Raw genomic sequence first — 22,712 nt, 5'->3', positions numbered from 1 at the left:
CTATCAGAGCCGTAGATACGGCATTGAAAACTATCTAAGCGTAGCGCCACCATGAGCTGGCGCGAAGCGTACAAGAAAAGTTTGGCTGAAAATGCCTCTTAGATCGCTGGAAATGGCACTTCCCAGGCCTTGTAAGTTGCATCTTTGAATTTTCTCTTTTGAAATTACTAGCGATATCATAAAAACATTAACAAAAAATTTAAAAAAATATGCTCAATGGGGGAGGCGGCTGCCCCCTTCGCCCCACCCCCCTTGGCTACGCGCCTGTGAAACGCTACTTGACTTCGGAACGCATAATTTTAATACAAAGTTTCAACGGATGTTGACAAATATACACGCAGTACGATTAAATGAGGGCGTCCAAGAAACAATTGAACCGGGCAGAGACGAATATAGAGATTGAGCCTCTGGAATAGCTTTGGACCAAGTTTGATCATTATCTTTAGCAAAAACATCATTTTTCAATATCTACCTACAATACCTCATTCAAATTGTATCATCAATAACTAGTGTGGTTAAGTCACAACCAAAATAGTGTAACGGTAAGAAACTTGATTCAAATAGCGAACCATGAACACACTTCATCACCGCTCTATAATGATGTAGAGGAAATACGGTTGTCTAACTTTTTCTGAAATAATTAAAGGTAACTTCTCAATAACAACTTCTCTCATTAAAACTGTTAACAATGAACCTACTACTTCACACTTTGACAATACATGTATTGCAAAAGTCTCGAAAAGAGTTTACCGTTTCCCATCTGAATAGATGTTGACCACTAATAACAACGCTCCAAGAACTTCACGCTTAAACCTGATATATGTATGTATGTATGTATGTATGTATGTATGTATGTATGTATGTATGTATGTATGTATGTATGTATGTATGTATGTATGTATGTATGTATGTATGTATGTATGTATGTATGTATGTATGTATGTGTGTGTGTGTGTGTGTGTGTGTGTGTGTGTGTGTGTGTGTGTGTGTGTGTGTGTGTGTGTGTGTGTGTGTGTGTGTGTGTGTGTGTGTGTGTGTGTGTGTGTGTGTGTGTGTGTGTGTGTGTGTGTGTGTGTGTGTGTGTGTGTGTGTGTGTGTGTGTGTGTGTGTGTGTGTGTGTGTGTGTATGTATGTATGTATGTATGTATGTATGTATGTATGTATGTATGTATGTATGTATGTATTGTAGATCCTCCTGTAAGCAGAAACTCGCGAAGAAGCCATCATTGGCTTATCAAAGCCGCAAGCTGACCGTTAACCGGTTGCTTTCAATCATAATATAATTTACTAATGTCAATCCAGGACTCTACTTAAAGAATATTCCCATGGCTGAGCTTAAAGGTCGACGGACACCTATGAACAACATTGTCCTAATCACTCTAATAGGCATTCGAAATCATGAAAATAGCTGCAACTTCCTTCAAAATCCATCAAAGATGAAACATTGTACAATTCTTTTGGCTATAACTGGACAACATACATTAATCTTGGAGTGAGTCGAACTCGGGACCTTATGATTGAAAGGCACCGGCGTTAACCACTGAGCTAACACTCCACGTCTTACTTATGTTTTACTAATGTTTTACTTATTAATGGAAGAGAGCAAAAACATGTTTGGCTAGAACGGGGTTCGAATCAATGACCTCTGGGTTACAAACCCAGCGCTCTAACAACTGAGTTAACCAGCCATTAGTTGGTGGCGATCCCTATTTGGAAATTTCTTTGTTGGAGGCGCCAGTCAGAAGCCACAGTACAGTACATGCCGTGTAACCAGGCATCACGCCACAGTTTCATTCGATATACAATCCAAGAAGCGGTAGGAAAGCGATTTCCAGAGGTGTATATATTCGAATTAGTACGCGGATATATTATACGGTGTTTGTCCCATATGGCTTGCCATAGTCGTGTGGCTACACAATGAATATCATATATCCATTCTACTGTGAAACTGAATATTGAAAGGGAAACACAGGAAAGGAAAATCTACACTAGTTGACTTGAAGATACATACCATAAATCTGCTAGTTTCCGTGTACGTGTACAAATGAACCTTTGAACCCAACTGTGGAGCTCAAATTACAGTCTCAGACGTGTGACAGTGGGCGTTGTTTATCAGTCACGCGATCAGTATTGATATGTACAGTGTTGTTCAGTGTAATAATCTGCTTTCATATTGCAACTCTCACGACTCATTTCTATTTATCGTATTTCCATAACGTCGTTCTTACTACATTGGGGTAACTTCCTCCTCTTCGGGTTACATCAAGGTACTATTCGTGATCATTTTCAGCTCGGGTGTGTTTTAAGTTGACGAAGAAGGATTCAAAGGATCCTTGGTTCACACGGCAATATCACGCAAGTGAATTAGAGTGGCTTTCAATGTAAGTGTTACCCTTACTGTGTGTATAACATCAGAACACCCAGTTATTAGTATTATATTTGTCAATGGCTATGGTTTAGAAGGTAGCGTTACTCCGGTAGCGGGTATACCGTGACATGTACATAAGCTTAAAGGCATTGGAGACTCCCCCCAAACCGCGTGCGGCCATCTGAAAAAAAGTTAACTTTCTGTTGCTTGCAAGTGACGTTTTGTTCGTGTCGCTACAAAATGCAGACAGTTCAGTAATGAAACGTGATACCTTGTTATCTTTAGCTGGACCTGAGATGTCCATCGCTGTATCGTTTGTACACTGTGCTGTGGGTATTGACCGCAGCTGTATGTACTGACTGTTCACTAGTGTCTAATTACCGACGGTAGCAAGCTGGGGTTTCTGGAATCGATGGTGGTGTTTAACACTTCTGTTACACCTCATTCGAAACTAGGTCAAATTACTTGCATTAGACGTTTCTTTTTGCGTAAGTCTTGAGAAAGATAGTCTATAGTATTAATTAACTGAGACCACCATCTTAATACACTGCTTCTAACGTTAGATATGGTTATTTCAATGTATATGCCCTTTACCTATAAACCGTTTCTACTACAGGAAGTGTACGTTAACAACTTCCTGATCATTATAAGCAATATGTGTTTCATAATGGCAGATGATCTTGACAAGCTTTATATTCCTGATATATAATGTTAACTAACATTATTAAATTTCATAAAGTATTTACTTATTGTATTGTTTTCGTACATTTTGCATGGAGAAACACAATCAATATAGAACTGTTGCCAGATACGTTCATCAAATTTTGTGATGAATTAAGATTTCCAGTAATTATTTTAGACAATGAACTTCAGTTCAGCTATGGGAATATTCTTTAACTGGAATGATATTAGTATATCAGGTTTAAGCGTGAAGTTCTTGTAGCGTTATTACTATAGCTTACATATCACTCCATAATAAAAGCATTCACTCTTAGTGAGTGGTCAACCTCGATTCAGATGAAAAACTGTAGACTCCTCTTGACGCTCTTGCAATGTAGGCCTATTGTCAACTCGTAAAATACTTACTTCATTATTGGAAATCTCAATGAGAGAACTAACATGTTTGCATCACTATTTCTTACTGTTACACTATTTTGTTTATGTACATCATACTAGTTATTTATTATAGCCTTCCATTTGAATCTGTATTTGAGGTACATTTAAAAAAAAAGGATATTTCTACTAAATATAGTCTAATTTGACTGTACTTAGTTGAACACATTAATTCGTCCAAAGATTAAATCACTTCTGGGACGCACTTATTTTATGCTGTATATTTCTCAACATCAATGAAACCCTGTATCCAAATTGTGTGTTCCGAAAGTAGCCTTTTGAACATGTCTTCATAGAACAAACAACGCTGTGAGTATGTTAGACCTATTTATGCACATAGTTTTCCAACCCGTATATGTTAAAGGTACAATGCTGCTTACTGAAAGATACAAACATTTTTGCACTTGTATTGTACTTTAATTTAGTATTATTATTTCGGTTTAGTTGAGCAGGATCGTGAGCAACTTTGAGTAATCTGTCAGAAGATGGACATTACGAAGCATCCCATCATCACACCGTAAGTAATACCCTCTTTAGTAACCCGCTTTATGTGCCCCCCCCCCCCATTTACCATCTTAAGTCCCTCATTTCCCGTTCTCTTTAGACTGAAGGTTACACCCATCTCCCACTTCACAATTGCTTCATTCTAATATGTCATAAATGTATCCATGTGTTCCTTTCAGCGATGCGACGGTTCATTTCTTCCTCAGTTCTTTTTTCTTTAAGTTGCCGGAGGCATAAGGAATTTATTTGATGTTGTTGTCGTGTGTGGGTATTTGTGCCGGTGCGTCTGTGTGTATGCAACACTGTTTGTAAACACAATAACTCAAAAAGTATATGATGGCTGAAGTTGATGCATTGTATATGGATTTGTCTTTAAGTTAGTAAAAGAACCTAATTGAAATTGGTGGATGCAAATGGACATACGAGGTCAACAGATGTCAAAGTCTGAAAACCTTATAAACGAGATAACTCAAGAAGGTCAACTTCAAGCTCGGATGGACTTAATACTTGGTGTGTGTATCTACCTTACTTAGTACAATAATTTGTTGTTTTATATGGAGATTAAAGATCACTTGAGTTCAACACAGGTTACAGTCTGAAAACCTTGTAAACACTCTAAATTAAAGTTTAGATGAAATTCATACGTCGTATGTGAATCCATCTTTAAGTAGTTCAAGAAACGTATTATGTAGTTATGAGGTCCAAATATTGAAACCTTGTATTAATAATAATAATAATAATAACAACACATAATTTTATTAACATAACTCCAAAATTAAAACTTCATACATTGTAAGTCACTTTACCTTAGTTGGTACAAATAAAGCACTTTGTAATGTTGAGGTCAAAGCTCATGTGAGGTCAATAGTGGTCAACGTTTGATAATTTTATGACAATGCCTCAAATATTGAAACTTGAATGTGTGGTATAGAGATCCATATTAGTGAGTATACAAGAATCATTATTTATTTATAGTGGAGGTCAAAGATCGTTTAAGGTTAACAGTGATGGAAGTCTGAGAATCATGTTAACACCATAACTCCAGAGGTGCAACCTAAATGAACTTCATAATTTGTAAGTAGATTCACCTGGGTCAGTACAAATATATTGCTTTTTATGAGGTCGAAGGTCATTCTAAATAAGACGTCAATGTCACTGATTCATTCAGGACTCGCCCGTGTGTAGAAACAAACAGGTATAGTTAGCGCACAGAGCTATACAGTATAGTATTACTCACTGGTGAAATCTCAGAATTCATTATTGCGGCCGTAAACCTAATTTTAAATTCTTTATCTCTCTTCATAATGAAGCAAGAGGGTTGCGCCCTCGTATTTGAGGCTGTGTAATATGAATATTAGAAATAATGAGGAAAAATGCGGAATTTATATATTTTGAAATTCAAAGGGAAGTCTTATAGTTTTTGTGTGTGTGAGGTTGTTCTGTTGAGATACATTTCATAGTTACAGGCAGTGCATTTGCTAATAAATGTAAACAGCCGTTTTCACTCTCTTGTGAGTTATACATGTGACACTGGCGGCAATAAGCTCGTTTTCAAAGCATCGTTTCCCGACAGCATATAGTCTTAAAGGAAGCCTCACGATAGAGAAGAATATCAAACAGCATTAACAAGTGAAATTCAAAACCAGTCGAAGTTTGAAACTGAAGCTAGAAGGATTATCCCGTATATAAGTACATAAAACCGTTGTATATCCATGTCACTATATACATCAGTGCCTTGACTGCTATGGTGCAGACGGAAATGGTGGTAACTAGAAACATGCAGAAAAAAGTCATCTCTGAGGTAAATAAGTAGCTCCATCTATTGGCGACGGACAAGACTTAGATACTGGCAGCTTTCTTTAACTTCACTAGCTTAGACAGAGAAATGGCTAAGGGGCGTAGCATACGGTACAATTTATCGTTCCCCTCTGTTTTTTGCTAGCGATTCATCGGCGTCTGCAGAAAATATCTAATCGGTCAAAGAAACATCGGGATCTTGATAACCGGTTCATTGATTTACATTAAAAGAATCATCATGTTAACTGCTTAACCGTCAATATATATTCGAAAGAGGCCCGGCGGGGTTTAGAGGGCCAAGCCCTCAGAAATTGAAGCGTTTTGAAATATTTAAGTGGCGTAATAGCAAGGAGCCACCGCCCCCCCCCCCCCCCCAATATTATTTCGCTTTACTTACCATTTTGGTGGGTGTACGAGGAGACGTATTTCATTGTAACTGTACGTAGCTAAGAAAGTGATTTTTTTTGGATTTTTTTACGTTGACGTTGGCGGATGGGTGCAAGGTTATTTTATTTTCGTTGGGATCCGCCTTAAGTACCAAATTATTTACGCCGCGGTGTTATTTCTTCTTAAGAGGATCATTCCTGTTTCATATCACCGGAATTTGTTTAAAGCCCTGGTGGGGGGGGGGGTGACGAATTCACCGGAAGTTGTTAAAGTGTGAGAAATTCCTTCGCAGAGACTTGCAAGCAAAACAATAAATGTGAGGGAAAGGAATTACTTTTACATTTAGGGTACTATAAGGTAGTGGTTTCATTTAATTGTAATTCCGATTTGATATTCGTGAACACAATCAAGTGCTGAAATACTAACCAAGAGACAAACCGCACCGCTCCAACACCCTTCAAGGGGTGTAAAACCAGCCTGAATTAGGTGTGATTGCCCCACCGCTCCCCTTGATTGGTTGAATGTATGCTCCGTGTGATCCAATCAAAGATTAATGTATCATTTTACTTTTATTATTGATCTTATTGAATAGATGTCATACGGATAAAAGCCAAGTTTATCTATGAATGATTAGCCAAGTTTATAATTTACCATTAACGTACCATTAATGTAGTTTGTCGTATAAATGTGGTATTTGTATGTTTTGATTTGATTAGTGAACAATGAAGAGCTGTAGATTTTTTAAACGAAGTATAAGTTACCTATAGGCATTTCTCATGCCATATACAACCGTTATATGTCTTTGAAATATCCATATTATATTGAACCACATGGACCTTTACGCATGACCCCTTCCACAAATCTTATATGGTTCGCATTTCGGGTTTGGAGCTTAGAGAACAGATTAACGTCGTACATGGGCAATATCATAAATTTTGGTAATTCACTACAATACTCGTAATATTTGAAATTCCCTTCTGAATGTGCTTCTTTGTGAAGGATATAAGCGTAGGAAAGCGGGCCTTTTGGTCATGGAAATGCACTTTCTATATGATATATCCTTACATTTAAGCCTATATTTTATAAGAATGTGACGTCCTCTACTGTGAAAAGCACCTTGCGGCCGCTTTGTAGGGTGTAAAACTTGATTTGATAATGAATTGTGGAAGCCCGCCATCTATTATACATTACCGCTTTATTTACATTTATTAATCCAGCATACTAATTGCTATAGCGCCATCGACTCGAATTTTCCTGTCATTCTTTTTTTCATTTCTTTAATTATTGACTTACCTTACCTTGGGAGGGGGGTGGGGGACGGGGTAAGTGCATATTTTACAAGGAACAATTAAAGCCCTCACGCCTAACATTTTTATGTTTGTTTAATAATTCCCCTACAAATCACAGCATAACGTTACCGTACCGTTTTTTTCCGTGATCCAGGCGCTCTACAAATTAAAGCCCGTTCCACGTGCCAATTCCATACAAAAAAGTCCTGTATATATAATAATAAAAAAAAGTCCTGTGGATATGTAACAGGATTCCTTCCAAACGTACAAGAATCCTTCATATGCATGCAGGATTCGATGATGCATGTACAGGAATCCTTCATAAGCATGCAGGATGTTGCCAAATCCTTGCATAAATCCTGGCATAAATCCTGCATAAAATCGGCCCGCAGCTGGATCCTGCAGGATTTTATGCAGGACTTTTTTTTGTATGGGATCGCCTCACACGTAACGTACAGATCTGAGCTCGCATCTAGAGCGAAATTCCTCTCAACATACTCGATCCGTTAATTGATTGTTTATAGTTGTTTGCTCATTTGCTTATCATATAGTTGTCTAGAATTTATTAAAATTGGCCTTCTGTACATTTTTCCTGTTAATTGTTTCTTTTTTTATAATTTGCTCAGGGTGGGGTCAGCCTGAGAATATAATAAACATAATCACCAGCTTCTGAGTAACCTAATTAAGCCCTCGCGTCTCATTGATCCACAATTATTTTATTGTTTGTTTAATTCTTAATTTTAATAATTAATAAATCACAGCATAATGTTCACCCGTGATCCGGGTGCTCGACGAAAGCCCGTCTTACGGGCCAATCGCTTATACTGTATGTCCTATGAATTGATACACTCAATCATGTAAATAAACTAGCTATTTCCATATCCCAGAGCTCGTGTTTAGGGCGAAATTCCTCTCAACATGTTCGCAAAATATACTCGATCCGTTAGTTTGTTTAGTTGTTTGTTTGTTTCTTTATTTTTTGTTTATTATTTAGTATTGGGGGAGGATGCTTCAGCTTCCGTTATTTTCTTGTTTTTCTTATGAAAAGGTACATTTTCCAGCGACTATATGCATAGTGTCTGACAACATTCTCCGTTACCATGGACACGGCCTTGTAAACTTGACCTAATATTGTACTTTTTTTGCCTTGTTTATTAAAGAGTTCATCGTACGCAGTTGCCCAGGTTTACCGGTGAAGTCGGCTGGGAGTTGCAAGATGTGACGGTGGATTCTACCAAAGTTGCTGTTAGCGGTTACAACGAAGTTACAGGGACATCATTCATAGACCTGTTTGCATTTAATATTCCTAATTCTTCGACGCAATTTATAACTCGGTTTTATTCTATAGAATTTAAGAATCCTTCAAGATGGCGGCCTCGTTGTGTTTCATTCTTGGATGATGCTCGTATAGTCACTGTGTGTGGTGATCAGTTGGATGTCTTCAATATCAAGACAGACGACATACCCACACACAGTGATCAGTTACGCAATGGACCAGCCAAGTGTATGACTGTCAGAGAGGGAGAGATATTTATTGGTTTGTCTCCTAACGAGGTGATTGTGTTTGATTTTAGTTTAAATAAAATCAAGACAATCACCTTGGAAGGATTAGTAAGTGATTATCCTTTAGATATAACAGTTTATGGAGATAATCTGTTTATATCTACACTCAGGAATACTAGAGCCATTAGATACAACATGGAGGGAGTGATGTTACATGAATACAACACACCAGACTACCCATCTGCATACAGTATCACTGTAAGCAGTGAGTTTGGTCTGGTGTTTGTATCATGTTGGTCTCTCCCTGTTGATGCTGTTGTTGTTTACTCTCTCTCTGAGAATCATACATTGTTTACTTTCCGAGTTATTAATGAGTCGTTGATTAGAATCAGGATAAACGATGTAAACAGGTTTATGTTTGCAACAACAATAGAAGGAATACTGGATGTATACAGCACAGTAAGTACAGTAGGATAGTGTAAAAAGGTAAACATAGGAATTTTATTTTACATCTAGATAAATGAAAAAGGCTAGTAAAACTACCAAGTTAGGTATCAGTGACTGCGAACATTTCTGTAGATTACGTTTATTTGTACTGTTTTTGCAAGTCTTGGAAATAATATGAAATTTGGGACTCAAATCTTTAGTTGAAATTTTGTTGCAAATTTCAAACTGCTGATTGAGAAATACACAGTCAATACTATAGGGAGTTTCATATCAAATATGAATTAGTGCCATTTTTTTCATTTCACAGTACACAATCCAGCTTGTTAATATTAGGTAATCCTACATAATTGAATACGAACACCTCCTCAGAGCACAATTTTTCCTATTTTGTGGCAATATCAATAAATTTAAAGAAAAAAATGAGAAGGAAATTTTAATAGGATTGAAGTAGCAAAACCTCTCATAGCAATTACATACATACAGCACAGGGCGAATAAATTCCAAAATCCTCTGAAATTATTTGCATTATGAAAATCTGTGTTGACCTCCAATAGAAACATATTTGAGTTTGGTGCATACGAACATCTCCTAAGAGCACACTTATTGCTATTTTGTGGCAATATCAATAAATTTAGAGAAAAAATGAGAAGAAAATTTTAATAGGATTGAAGTAGCAAAACCTCTCATAGCAATTACATACAGCACAGGGCGAATAAATTCCAAAATCCTCAGAAATTTCTTGCATTATAAAAAACTGTGTAGACCTCCAATAGAAACATATTTGGGTTCGGTGCATACGAACATTTCCTAAGAGCACACTTATTGCTATTTTGTGGCAATATGAATGAATTCAGAGCAAAAATGAGGATACAATTTTAATAGGATTGAAGTAGCAAAACTTCTTATAGCAACACATACATACAGTACAGGGTGAATCAATTCCGAAATCCTCAAAAATTACCTGCATTATGAAAAACTTTGTAGACCTCCAATGGAAACATATTTGGGCTTGGTGCCTACAAACATCTCCCAAGAGCACACTTATTGCTATTTTGTGGCAATATCAATAATTTTAGGGAAAATATGAGAAGAAAAATGTTAATAGATGGAAGTAGCACTGTAACACATACATACAGTACAAGGCAAATAATTTTCAAAATCCTCTGCAATTTCTTGCATTATAAAAAGTGTGTAGACCTCTAATAAAACATATTTGGGTTCGGTGCATACGAACATCTCATAAGAGCACACTTATTGCTATTTTGTGGCAATATCAATCAATTTAGAGAAAAAATGAGAAGAAAGTTTTAATAGGATTGAAAGCTGAAGCAAAACCTCTTATAGCAACACATACAGTACAGTGTAAATAATTCCAAACTCCTTTCAAATTTCTTGAATTACAAAAACTGTAGACCAGTTCTAGACCTCCAGTAGAAACATATTTGGGCTTGGTGCATACAAACATCTCCTAAGGGCACACTTATTGCTATTTTGTGGCAATATGAATAAATTTAGTGAAAAAATGAGAAGAAATTTAATAGGATTGAAGTAGCAAAACCTCTCATAGCAACACATGTATACAGTACAAGGCGAATAAATGGCAAAATCCTCTGAAATTTTCTTTCATAATAAAAACTGTGTAGACCCTTAATACAGTATTGTTACTAGGACTTAAAAAAGTCTTGAAAACTTGCTCAGAAAAACTTATGTCCCTGCAGTCCATGAAAACATGCCCTTTAAAATACCCGTACATGAACACACAATACTTAGCTATAATGACTCCTGACAAGGCATTGGCTTATTAACAGCAACAAATGACTGCCAAGTTCGGGAGCGGGAAATTTTGCAGTAAACTCTAACGGGGAAATCCCTCATCTAGTAATAATAACAACAAGTAGCACTCTAACCACTTCGGCCCATTTGCAACTTTTGACTTAGACAACAGGTTGCCATGGCAACAAACACCTTTGTTTAGGCTGCATGTACCTAAGCGACCTCTTCTACTAAACGTAGGCTACAAAGCAGAGACTATATCACATAGAATATCAGCTTTATCTGGTCTGATGGAATCTGTACCAATTAGGAGTGACTATTAGGGCTGCTAATACTTGCTAACATTCTAACAAAACCTTAATAGAGCCCCAGTCCTATCTACTTAAATATATTGCTACAAATTTTTCAACCTAGAAGTTGATGGAAAGTTCAGCAAATCCTGTCACCATGGCAACTAGTAAAAGTGTAGCATTGCATCATGGGATCTAAACATAGCTCAAATGGCGACACTTATACCAACTGAAAAATAAATGTGAGTGCATTAGAGGGACGGGTAATGCTCGACATAATCACAGCAATACATAATAAAACTAAGAAATATCCCAATGTGAGTTCTCGTTGGACCAATAACCTGAAGCACTTTCAATTCTCTCACATTAATTCAGTGTAGGTTAGGACTTAACCATACACACATTATGGCTGAGGGAATATAAGTGCCATAATCAACCCTGTAAACAGCTATTAAACAATGTTCAGTTAAAATGATACAGAACTTACACACATTACACTTTAGTAATTACTGTACTTGTAGACTCACTATAGCTGTTACAGGTATTAATTCCTAAATAATAAATACATTCTTTGTGCATTCTGCCATCATAGGAGATCAATATACTAATCAATTCCAAATTACACTTAATACGGGCTGCCACTCTGTGTTCACATTACTATCACAGAACTAACCTGCATAGTTCATACATTCACAGGTAATATACAGAAGGTATGCACAATGAAACTGACTAGGCTCCTGAGGAATTTGGGGCAAAGTTAAAAGATGAACTCTTTACCTGTATTGAAATTAATGTAACTAATTTCTAACAGTCTTCTAGCATGTCTCTAATGACAGCTTGGAATGTCTTGATGAATGGTAGAGTGGTTTGCAAACTTAAGTGTTTTTGGTTCCTTGCTCTTTGCAAAGCAAGGAACCTATGCATTCAACTTGGCGTGTGTGTGTGTGTGCGTTTGTTTTGCTATCTGACCGAGGACTTGAACGAAAGAATTTCAGGTCCTTGGTTGTGATTTCTAAAGAATCACCACGTCCTCGGAAGAATTCTATTGTGTGGGGTATTGTTAAGGGTAGGGTACGTGGATTTGAACAATGGAAAATACAATGGGGTTCTCGGTCTGAATGTAATACAAACATGTGTATGTGACACTTGGCTTGTGTTCAAGATATCTCAATAAGGAAATGATGTATCATGATCAAATTTGGTGGGTGGATAGCCCATAGTTAGGGAAAGATCCCTATTGTTTTTGGTGCCCGCAAAGGTCAGTTAGATGCCAAAACCAATATATTAAAAACAGCAAGAACTCCCATTGACAGGTTGCGATATGGTTGATATTTTGGGAGTAGTTGTGAATGGGGTAAGGGGTCGTTTCCAAACAAAACGGTCATGGGATCGAAGGTCAACAAAGGTCAATTAGGGGTCAAAAACTAGTATTTTTGCAATAACTTGAGAACAAATGTCCTTCAAGGTTGGGAGTTACGCTATTGTAATCCATTAGTCGACCCGCATGTAGGTGACCTTTGACCTCAGTTTGGCCTCTGGTGACCTTTAAGTGCTTTGGGGATTTTTACAGTTTCGATGCTATTTTCAGATGTCAAAGGAACCTTTTTTATCATAAATGTCAATAGTTTGACCCTGTGTGACCTTTGTGTGTGAAGTTATAATGGGGTCAAAGTTTTCGGTCGGAGTTAGGATGGCTGTACAGACTTGTCGTATTCATTTTTGGAATCAGAAGATCAAACTACATCTGAAACCAAGGTCAAAAGGTCAAAGGTCACATTAGAAAAAAATGTGTTTATTTTGGGAGAAAACGGGCAAAGAAGAAAATGTTTGGTTTTGATGCTAGATTTGGATATCAAAGGTATCTTCGGATCAAAAATGTCAATGAGTTGACACCCGGGTGAGCTTTGTGTGTGAAGTTATACAAGGTCAAAGTTAATTTTCAGACATTTAATGCAATAACTCCCAGTGCCAAGGTGTGACACGGTTGATAGTCTGGGACAAGTTGCAAATGGTATAGGGGTATATTTTCAAAAGGAACGGTCATGTGATCCGAGGTCACCAAAGGTCAATTAATGTTAAAAAACTAGTATATTGGGGGGAGAAAATTGGCAAAGAAAAAATGTTAGAATTTTTATAGTTTTGATGCTATATTCATGTCTCACCGATCAAAAATGTCAATGGGTTGACCCCAGGGGACCTTTGTGTGTGAAGTTATATGAGGTCAAAGTTAATTTCCAGACATTTAATGCAATAACTCCCAGTGCCAAAGTGTGACACGATTGATTTTTTGGGACAAGAAGCAAATGGTATAGGGGAATATTTTCAAACTTAACGGTCATGTGATCCGAGGTCACCAAAGGTCAATTAGCTATTGTAATCCATTAGTCGACCCGCATCTGGGTGATCTTTGACTAGTATTTTTGCAATATTTTGAGAACAAAATGTCCGTCAAGGTTGGGAGTTACGCTATTGTAATCCATTAGTCGATCCGCATCTAGGTGACCTTTGACCTCAGTTTGACCTCCGGTGACCTTTATCAGTTTCTTTGGTTCATTGAAGTTTCGTGGCCATAATCGGATCTCCAAAGTACCTTCCGATCAAAATTGTCCTTGGTTGACCCCTGTGCGACCTTCGTGTGCGAAGTTATCAGAGGTCATTTTTTTTTAAATAAGTACAGTTAGGATGGTCGTACAGACTTGTCATGTTGTTTTTTGGAATCGGTGTGTCAAACTACATCTGACCGTGAGGTCAAAAGGTCAAAGGTCAAATTTTGAAAAATATGCTCATTTTAGGAGATGCAGAGCCCAAAAAAAAGTTTGTCAATAGATTGATGTAAGATAGAGCTCTGTGTGCTCTATAGAGGAAACGAACTCCCGCTTCAATCGGACACCCGGTTCTCAAGTTATGAGGGGTCAAAGGTTGGTTTTGATACCTTATTAGCAATAACGTTGTGTGTGTGTACATTGGAACAAATAACAATTTTAGGACAGAGTGCACATCATCAAGGGGAATATTTTTGATAAATACCATCAGGTCATCCAAGGTCATTCAAGGTTGCTTGTGTGCAAAAAACTGCCAATTTATGCTAATTTTTGCAACAACTTCTAGTCACGAAGTCTGACATGGCTGATATATTGGGACAAGTTGTGAATGAAGTAGGGGCACATTTTCCAAAATAACCATGATGTGATCCAAGGTCACCGAAGTTCAATAATAGGTCAATATATGTTTTTTCTGTGCAGTAACTTGTGAAGCTACCATTGGCAGGGGCTGACATGATTGATATGTGTGGACTAGCTGTGAATTGGGTAAAGGATTATTTCTAAACATAACAGTCATGTGATCCAAGGTCAATAAAGGTCAATTAGTGGTCAAAAACTACTATTTTTGCAATCACTTAAGAACCAAATGTCCATCAAGGTTGGGAGTTACGGTATTACAATCCAATAGTCGACCTGCATTTGGGTGACCTTTCACCTCAGGTTGACCTCCAGTGACCTCTATAGTTTCTTTCAAGTCCATTCTTTATATTTTCGTGGGCATATTCCGATCTAAATTGTCCATAAGTTGACTCCTCTGCAATCTTTGTGTGCTAAGTTATTAGAGATCAAGGTTTTGTTTGGTTTTGGTAAAATTCTTAATAAGTACAGTTCGGATGATTTTGTGAGTTCTGTCACATGAGCCAACTCTTGCTCATATCAGACACCTGGTCCTCAACAGGTTCTCAAAAAGACCAACGGTGGATTTGTGATATTTTTGGCAATAGTATTGTCTGTGTAAATCGGACAACATAACAATTTTAGGACAGTGCTTCTCCCTTGTAAATATTCCTTACAAGCAAGGAACCACAGTGCCCTTGTGCTCTTGTTGGACTAGTTGTGAATAGGTTAAGCAATTGTTTCCAAACATAACATGTGATCCAAGGTCAACAAAGGTCAATTATGGGTCAAAAACTCAATCTACAAACTGATCAAAATTGTCTATGGTTGACCCCTGTGCGAACTTCATGCGCAAAGTTATCAGAGGTCAAGGTTTTGTTTGGTTTTGAGAGGTGGACCTCTGTTGACCTCACATGACCATGGAATAGTGCCATCAGTGACCTGTATTAGTTTTTAGTTGAATTTTTGTGGCCATATTTTAAATGTCCACGGGGTGACTCCTGTGCAACCAAAGTTATTAAATACACTTAGGATGATTCTGAAAGGTCTTATAAACAAATCTAACAAAAGTCAACAAATTCTCAAAAGGACCAATCATTGATTTGTGATATTTAAGGCAATAATATCATGTGTGTATATTCAACCCTGAAATAACAATTTTAGGATAGTGCTTCTAAAGTCCTTACAGTATAGGCAAGGAACCATAGTGCCCTTGGGCTCTTGTTTAGTAATAAGATGAATCCTGCTTCCATGAAGGTCAAAGGTCAGAAATGGGAAATTCTTGTAAACATGATACAGTATGAAAGAGAAACATGGATGGGTCTCACTGTAGTCTAGCACACCAAAATCCCTCAATTGATTAGGTGAACTCTTTATCTTTTGATCGTGGTCATAGGTCATTTGAGTTCAGCAGGGACAAAATATGTGAAAGCCTTGTAATTTTAAGCAATGTCTTGATTCGCAAGCAGTTATTTCATCAAACCCTTAATGTAGTTTGCCATTTTGGTGTCTTATTCAGTTCCTATGCTGAAAGCACCAGGAACCTATATTAAATTTCAAGTTTGCTTGTACAGTACTGTAAGTGTATTTGTGTGGGTGTATTTCTGTGTCTGCATGTGATGCCTAAACACACAAAAAAAATCAAGACTCCAGCCAGTTGGATTTGGCGTACAACAAGCAACAATGTTTCTTAAACTTTACATGTGCAGTTTACAATGCCATCTAGCCAGAGTTTGAAGTGGGAGAGGAAGTCTGTTGTCCCCTGAAAGAGGGGTCTCAGACACAGTATTGTCCACCCCTTGGATAATTCATTTGGGTTAGGGGTTAGATGCAAAATGTGTCTATCATTTCCAACATTCTAACTGCATTGTGCAGTATAAAATTTCATGTTTTTGAACAGACTGTGGCTACAGCCCTGCACATACACTAAAGCAAACTTGGAGGACATTCTAGATTAGTTTTGTTAGAAAATGACAGACAATGGCTACAATACAGACCCCTGTACACACATTAATGCATGTTTACTGTAGATGACATCCAACAGGACCAAAAACTTCATAAATTTGTAAAACATCACAAATATTCAGTGTAAACTATGTACACTTAAACAATGAAGCCCTATGCATCACACTTTCTATATGTATTAATATATTGTAATACTTGACAGCAGCAAAGTGTTTTGCTTCTTCTGCCACATTGCTTGAGCAATGCTTTTGAAATATTTTCCCTTGGTACTACATGGAATCGTTTACAGAATGTAATAAGTTTTGTAGCCTCAAAGCAATTCATTCACAAATTATGAGGCAATTATGGCTTAATTTGGTGCATCAATCATATGTGGTAACATCTCATCTGATAGAAGGTTACATATAGGTGTGCCACAGTTTTGCTGTTACCACCTGACCTACTGCCGGTTCCAGAAATGCTTGCAAGCATAGGCAGTAAAGCAATAAACAAAGGATGTAAGGCATCTGAAGGTTGGAGAGCTCTGTGCAAACGTGACCAGTAATACCACTAGTAGCCCGGAAGTGTCTGACAGTTTTTTTCTTACCTGGTATTAAAGCCTTGACAATGGAGTTAGAAAAGTGTAAACAGCTTAGATTGAACTGTTGCAAAGATATTGTTTGCTTGAAAGTACTGTATCTTATACAATTGTGAAATCATATCAAGTTTGAAAGGCCTTTTTTCAGTGAGCAGATAGCTAGTGCTCATTTGACGATATTTTGTTTGTTAGAATTGGCTTTAAAGCACTGTAAATTATGAATGATATATATATATATTGTCCTTAAGTCATTCTGTAAAGTAGTATAGATCAGTCATTACGTTTGCACATTACACTGTGTGCATTGAAATGTCTGTTAACAAATATACCATTAATAATGTTCACCTACTATAATTTTCTTATCTGATTCACTGAGCATGAAAGTATTAGCACATCAGTAGTACTGAGTTTCTGCAGCCTTGCTCTAGAGGTCATAGGTCAGTTCACATAAATATCAATAAGATTTTAGAAACAAATGCGATCACGCACAGTTAACTTTAGATTTTCTTTCCTTCCTTACAATATATTTGATGCGTATCCCATTAAGCCGATTAGAGGTCAATACCTACGGGGTCTGCCCGATATTCATAAGGTCCCCTTCATAAGGGTCATTGTTCATAAGGTTCGTATTCATTACGTGCTCTTTTTTGATAAAAAAGGTTCGTTATTCATAATGGAAATAAAGGTTGGTAATTCATAATAAAGAGGGATCATAATTCATAAGGTCCGGTATTCATAATGGAAACAAAGGTTCGATATTCATAATGGGCAAAACGGTTCGATATCCATAATAGACAAAAAGGTTCGTTATTCATAATAGGAAGAAAGGTCCGATATTCATAATGGAGCGAAGGGTCCGTTATTCATAATGGGAAAAAAGGTTCGTTATTCATAAAAGGAGAAAATGTCCGATATTCATAATCGATCAAAGGCTTCGTAATCCATAATGTGAAAAAGTAGGAGAGAAGTGCGTAATACAAGTGCAAAAGACGTCCTTCATTTTCGCGGACGCCTAAAGTGTTCAACCAGTGGCCTTAACATACTTTTTTATTAGAGGGGGCACAGGGGGGGGCACAACAGTCCTATGGGGGGCTCACCACCAGATGGTGGGCGGATGCATAATTTTGCAGAGAATATGAGCCACACACTATCAAGACCATGCTTCACCCTACCCCCTCCAGCAAAACCTACATTTTCGACATATTAATGACATAAACTTGTACGTTTCCTAAAGGGGGTCCTTCTCCTCATTGTGAATGATACCGAACCTTTTTGGCTAGGTCTATTATGAATAACGGACCTTTCCTCCTATTATGAATAATGAACCTTTTTGTCTATTATGGATTACGAACCCTTTGCTCTATTATGAATATCGAACCCTTCGTCCTATTATGAATAACGAGCCTTTTTCACCATCATGAATATCGAACCCTTTTACCAATTATGAGCAACGAACCTTTTTCACCATTATGAATATCGAACCTTTTTTTTCATTATGAATAACGAACCCTATGAATAATGAACCTTTTGCTCATTATAAATAGCGAACCTTATGAACAATGAACCTTATGGATAATGACCCTGATGAACAATGAACCTTATGAATATAGAACCTTATGTATATCGAGCTGTCACCATACTTAAAGTACGTAGCTGCTTTGACTTCATTTAGTGTGTGGATCTTCTGTGCGAGTAACCAGAATCTTACTCTCTTATGTGGAGCTCAGCAGAAGTTCAAGTCTCAGACGAACTGTTGGTTTCATCTCAAACATTGTCACATCTCAGAAATCTTCTGACCAAGGCTAGTCTTAAATGAAAGTTATTGATGTGATTAGTTGGCAAAGATTTACTAAATCAATGGATTTATTGTTGTTTCCCTCTTCCATAGGCATCCATCTTCACCTTCAGCCATCTGAAAGAAGAACTGTCTTCAAAGTTAACCCAAACTGACTGTGGGAATTTAGGCCGCTACTTTTCACTACCACCTGATCAAGTGCAGACCATTATTGCAAGTCCCTCGTACTCAAAGAACTTTCTGCTTGCCCTTGAAGAGAGAGGATTCATACTCCCTTCAAATGTGAATCGATTAACTGATGCACTCACTGAGCTGAAAATCAACCATACTCACGTATTAACAGAGACGTACATGAAGCTAAGAGGTAGGCCCCTAATCGTTAGCTCTCTTTGTAATTTTGTATTTTGATTCACCTCTTGTACTTTCAAAATGCAACTAAGAGAGGTCTTGATCTCCATAAAGTATAGCTCAACGATCATTCATATTTTCCTTGATAAAGCAAAACCTCTTTATGGATAGTGATAGACTATCACCTGCCAGCTCACCCTACCACCTCCCCCTCCCCCCACCCCACCCCCCAGAAAGCTTCCACTTGATGCAATACACAACACAGGTGGTGATTTATTCTATATGCTGGAAACCAAAATGTGTACAACAAAACATCGTGTACAAGTGGGAAAAACTCACCATGTGCCATGATGTGTATCATGCAATCAGCATGCCTGTACATCTCTGTGGATATTTAACAACACTGGAAACTTCAACTTGATGTTTACCTTAAACATTTCAGATCAAGAGACTGAATACGATAGATTCCTCGCCGGCCTCTCTGCTCATTTGACATTTTCCATAACAGAGAAACTGTGTGATAACTTTGAAGTTACTGATAAGAACAAGAACACAGTTATCTCCAGTCAGAATCCAGGACTCTCCTTCCTACTGACAATTGATGAGATGGGTATCATTAATCCGTCTGATGTCAGCAAATTAGAGACTCCTTTAGAGGAATATCGTCTACTCCAGGCAGTAGCTAAGATACACGGATACCAGTCCTTGGTACTTTATGACGAAATCAAGGCGCAAGATGAAGGTATTGTAAATTCATGTGTATGTTACAAAATTTACACTCCACTGGTACAAGTGTCATGCCAGTTATTAGGAACATTCCTGACTTAAGACTTCATAGCTCAAAAACAGTTAAATACACAAAATGCACTCTTTATCTAAACAAATTATGTGTGGATTACAGGATATTTTAGGGATATAATGAAGAGAAAATATAATATATTTAATATATTAGATATAATATTTAGATATAATATATTTTAGGGATATAATGAATATAACTTATGGGTCAATCCATGCCAAATCAACAGTGGCCTCCACGTCGACCCTCTCTGAATCGCCTGAAATTGATATAGTGTCTTGCAATATGTCTCAAAGGATGAAATTGGGCAAAAAAACTTTTGAAAAGTTTTCGGTTGCTAGGATGCGGCCCGCCTAGCAACCAAATCCAGATTGCATTTTAAGAGCCCTAAAATTGGAGGCATCTTTTGTATAAGTATAAAGTATTTTATGTCAGATATTGTAGTTCAAAGTCATTCAATTCAATACTGTGCATATTTCAATGTCATAATAATATTTGCAATGTAGTGTCTGCTTCTGTTATAATTCACTTAATTAAAAGACTTTAAATAATATAAAATGAATGTTTACCCGTACATTCATGTACAGTGTGTACTGTTTATTATTGTGGACAGTGTGTATTTATTTAGTGCTTGGTGTAAAGTTAAACACTGTACTGTTCACACATATATAGTACACACTGTACATGTATGCACTGGTTCACATTCATTTTCTATTCTGATATAGGGTTGGTTAGAGGATGTGGGTGGGTGGGGTGGGTTACATGCATACAGACAATTTGAAGCAGAAGATTACCATACCAAATAATTCAGTATACCTTGAATGCATGTGTTATGCAGTCTCTTTGCAGTAAAAGTCAGTCACATACTGTATGCATAATCTGCATAGTGCACTATGGGAAGGGTGTTGAGGGGAGGTGGGGGGGGGGAGTCAGTTAAAGAGTATTATACAGAACACCCTTAATAGATACATTCCAATAGTTTCTACTGTTTTTTAACATGGTCTCCTTGAATGATACAGTGTTACCACTGTTTGCCCTCGCAAGCATGTTTCTTTAGAGCTGATGTAACTCTCATATACGCCACTTTAAGCTACTCATCAGAGCATTAATAAATTATCAAAATGATGTTTTAGCTCATTTTTTGCATCATAACTATACATGTCTTACTAGTTTTGTATTGAAAACCAAAAACAAACCTTTAAATTGTGTTCGAATTTGACCTTGAAATGGCCAAAAAAGCCCAAAATGTTGGTAAAATGATATGTTTCAGGGCGCTGTTCACAGGCATCGTTGGGCATATGACCCTGAAAATACAGTTTATTGGTAGTGCTTATGCTAGTGTACCACCCCCTTAATTGTTAAGCACCTGTATGCTAATGCTAAGAAGTTGTCATTTGAATTACTTAAATCGGCTTTTGCAAGCATTTTCATACATATGAAGTGCGTGATTTTCGCAATTTTCGAGTTAATTTGAGTAGATAACATAAAATACACACCTTTTTGACTTGAGTTTTTAAAAAAAGGGTCAATACACTCTTGAAAAATGGTATTTAAAGAAAAATTCAAATTTACCCGCAGGCCCAAATTAGACCCCCAATTAGGGCCAGAAGTGAGATTTCTTAAGTTTGAGGGTGCTGTTCGTAAAAGGTACGACCCGCTTGATATTTTTTTGGCACTTTTCCCGTCCAATTAGGGCCAAAAGTTAGATTTCTTAAGTTTGAGGGTGCTGTTCGTAAAAGGTACGACCCGCTTGATAGTTTTTTGGCACTTTTCCCGTACAACTACTGCTGGACAAGGATCCTAATTAAAACTCAAACATGCCTTTGCTTGCGAATATAGAGCACACTCAAAGTAGGGCCAGAAAAAGGCCCCTATCTCAATTCCTGCCATTTTAATTACTTGTTTCGAAAAATTGAGACCGTGAATTTTCCTCAAAATTAGCTTAATTCGAAGACTGGTCACATGTCTTCCACAATATCTGCAAAATCAGACATAAAATTGGACAGGAGGATTTGTATCCTCCTGTCCAAAAACCCGCATTTACTCAACAAGAGATCTGAATTCATCTCCAAGTGTCGCCACAATAGGCTCAAACCAATGAACCGTGTACGTAAGAAATAGGGTTCGTGTTCCCCATAGAATATATCCGCGCAGCGAGTATTTGTTCAGTTGTCTGACGATCGCCACCCTAAGGGCGTGAAACTCCGAGTAACAGCTGTACTTACAAAGGCATTTACTTATATGTTTAGGCTCTGCTTTTATAGCATAGAGCACTCTTCTTGCAGTCCTGATTCTTCCTTGTTTTACATATATATATATATATATATATATATATATATATATATATATATATATATATATAATGTTCATATCTTATATAATACTGTATATCTTATATAATATATTTATATAAGGGATATAATAAATATATATGGAAAATATGAATATATATGAATATTTTAGGGATAGAATGAAGACTGAGATGTCAAAATATGTTTTGAACTGAAGCACATTGATGGAACTCACTGTGTCATAGCATTGTATGTTGTTGAGAAATATAATAATGCAGGTTTTCACTTAAGTGTGATGAGTGCATTTT

At 37.2% G+C, this 22,712-nt stretch overlaps 1 protein-coding gene across 12 annotated transcripts in view; it reads left to right on the top strand.

Moving 5' to 3' along the window:
- The first annotated feature begins 1,967 nt into the window (after positions 1-1,967).
- Positions 1,968-22,712, top strand: part of LOC139977171 (uncharacterized) — a 66,506-nt gene continuing 45,761 nt past the window's right edge. For 7 of the 12 annotated variants that reach the window (XM_071986395.1, XM_071986394.1, XM_071986388.1 and 4 more), the window contains exons 1-5: positions 1,987-2,381; positions 3,926-3,998; positions 8,619-9,420; positions 19,060-19,330; positions 19,757-20,056. In XM_071986395.1, coding sequence (XP_071842496.1) covers positions 3,967-3,998; positions 8,619-9,420; positions 19,060-19,330; positions 19,757-20,056 — 1,405 coding nt within the window. In that variant the 5' untranslated portion in view covers positions 1,987-2,381; positions 3,926-3,966. Of the gene's footprint in view, positions 2,382-3,925; positions 3,999-8,618; positions 9,421-14,301; positions 14,780-19,059; positions 19,331-19,756; positions 20,057-22,712 lie in introns of those variants that run through there. The other 5 variants (XM_071986397.1, XM_071986398.1, XM_071986396.1 and 2 more) reach the window with 4 other exon arrangements.

Source organism: Apostichopus japonicus, chromosome 12 (genome assembly GCF_037975245.1).
Source record: "Apostichopus japonicus isolate 1M-3 chromosome 12, ASM3797524v1, whole genome shotgun sequence".
NCBI lineage: Eukaryota > Metazoa > Echinodermata > Holothuroidea > Aspidochirotida > Stichopodidae > Apostichopus > Apostichopus japonicus.
This window is presented reverse-complemented; position numbering and strand designations above follow the sequence as displayed.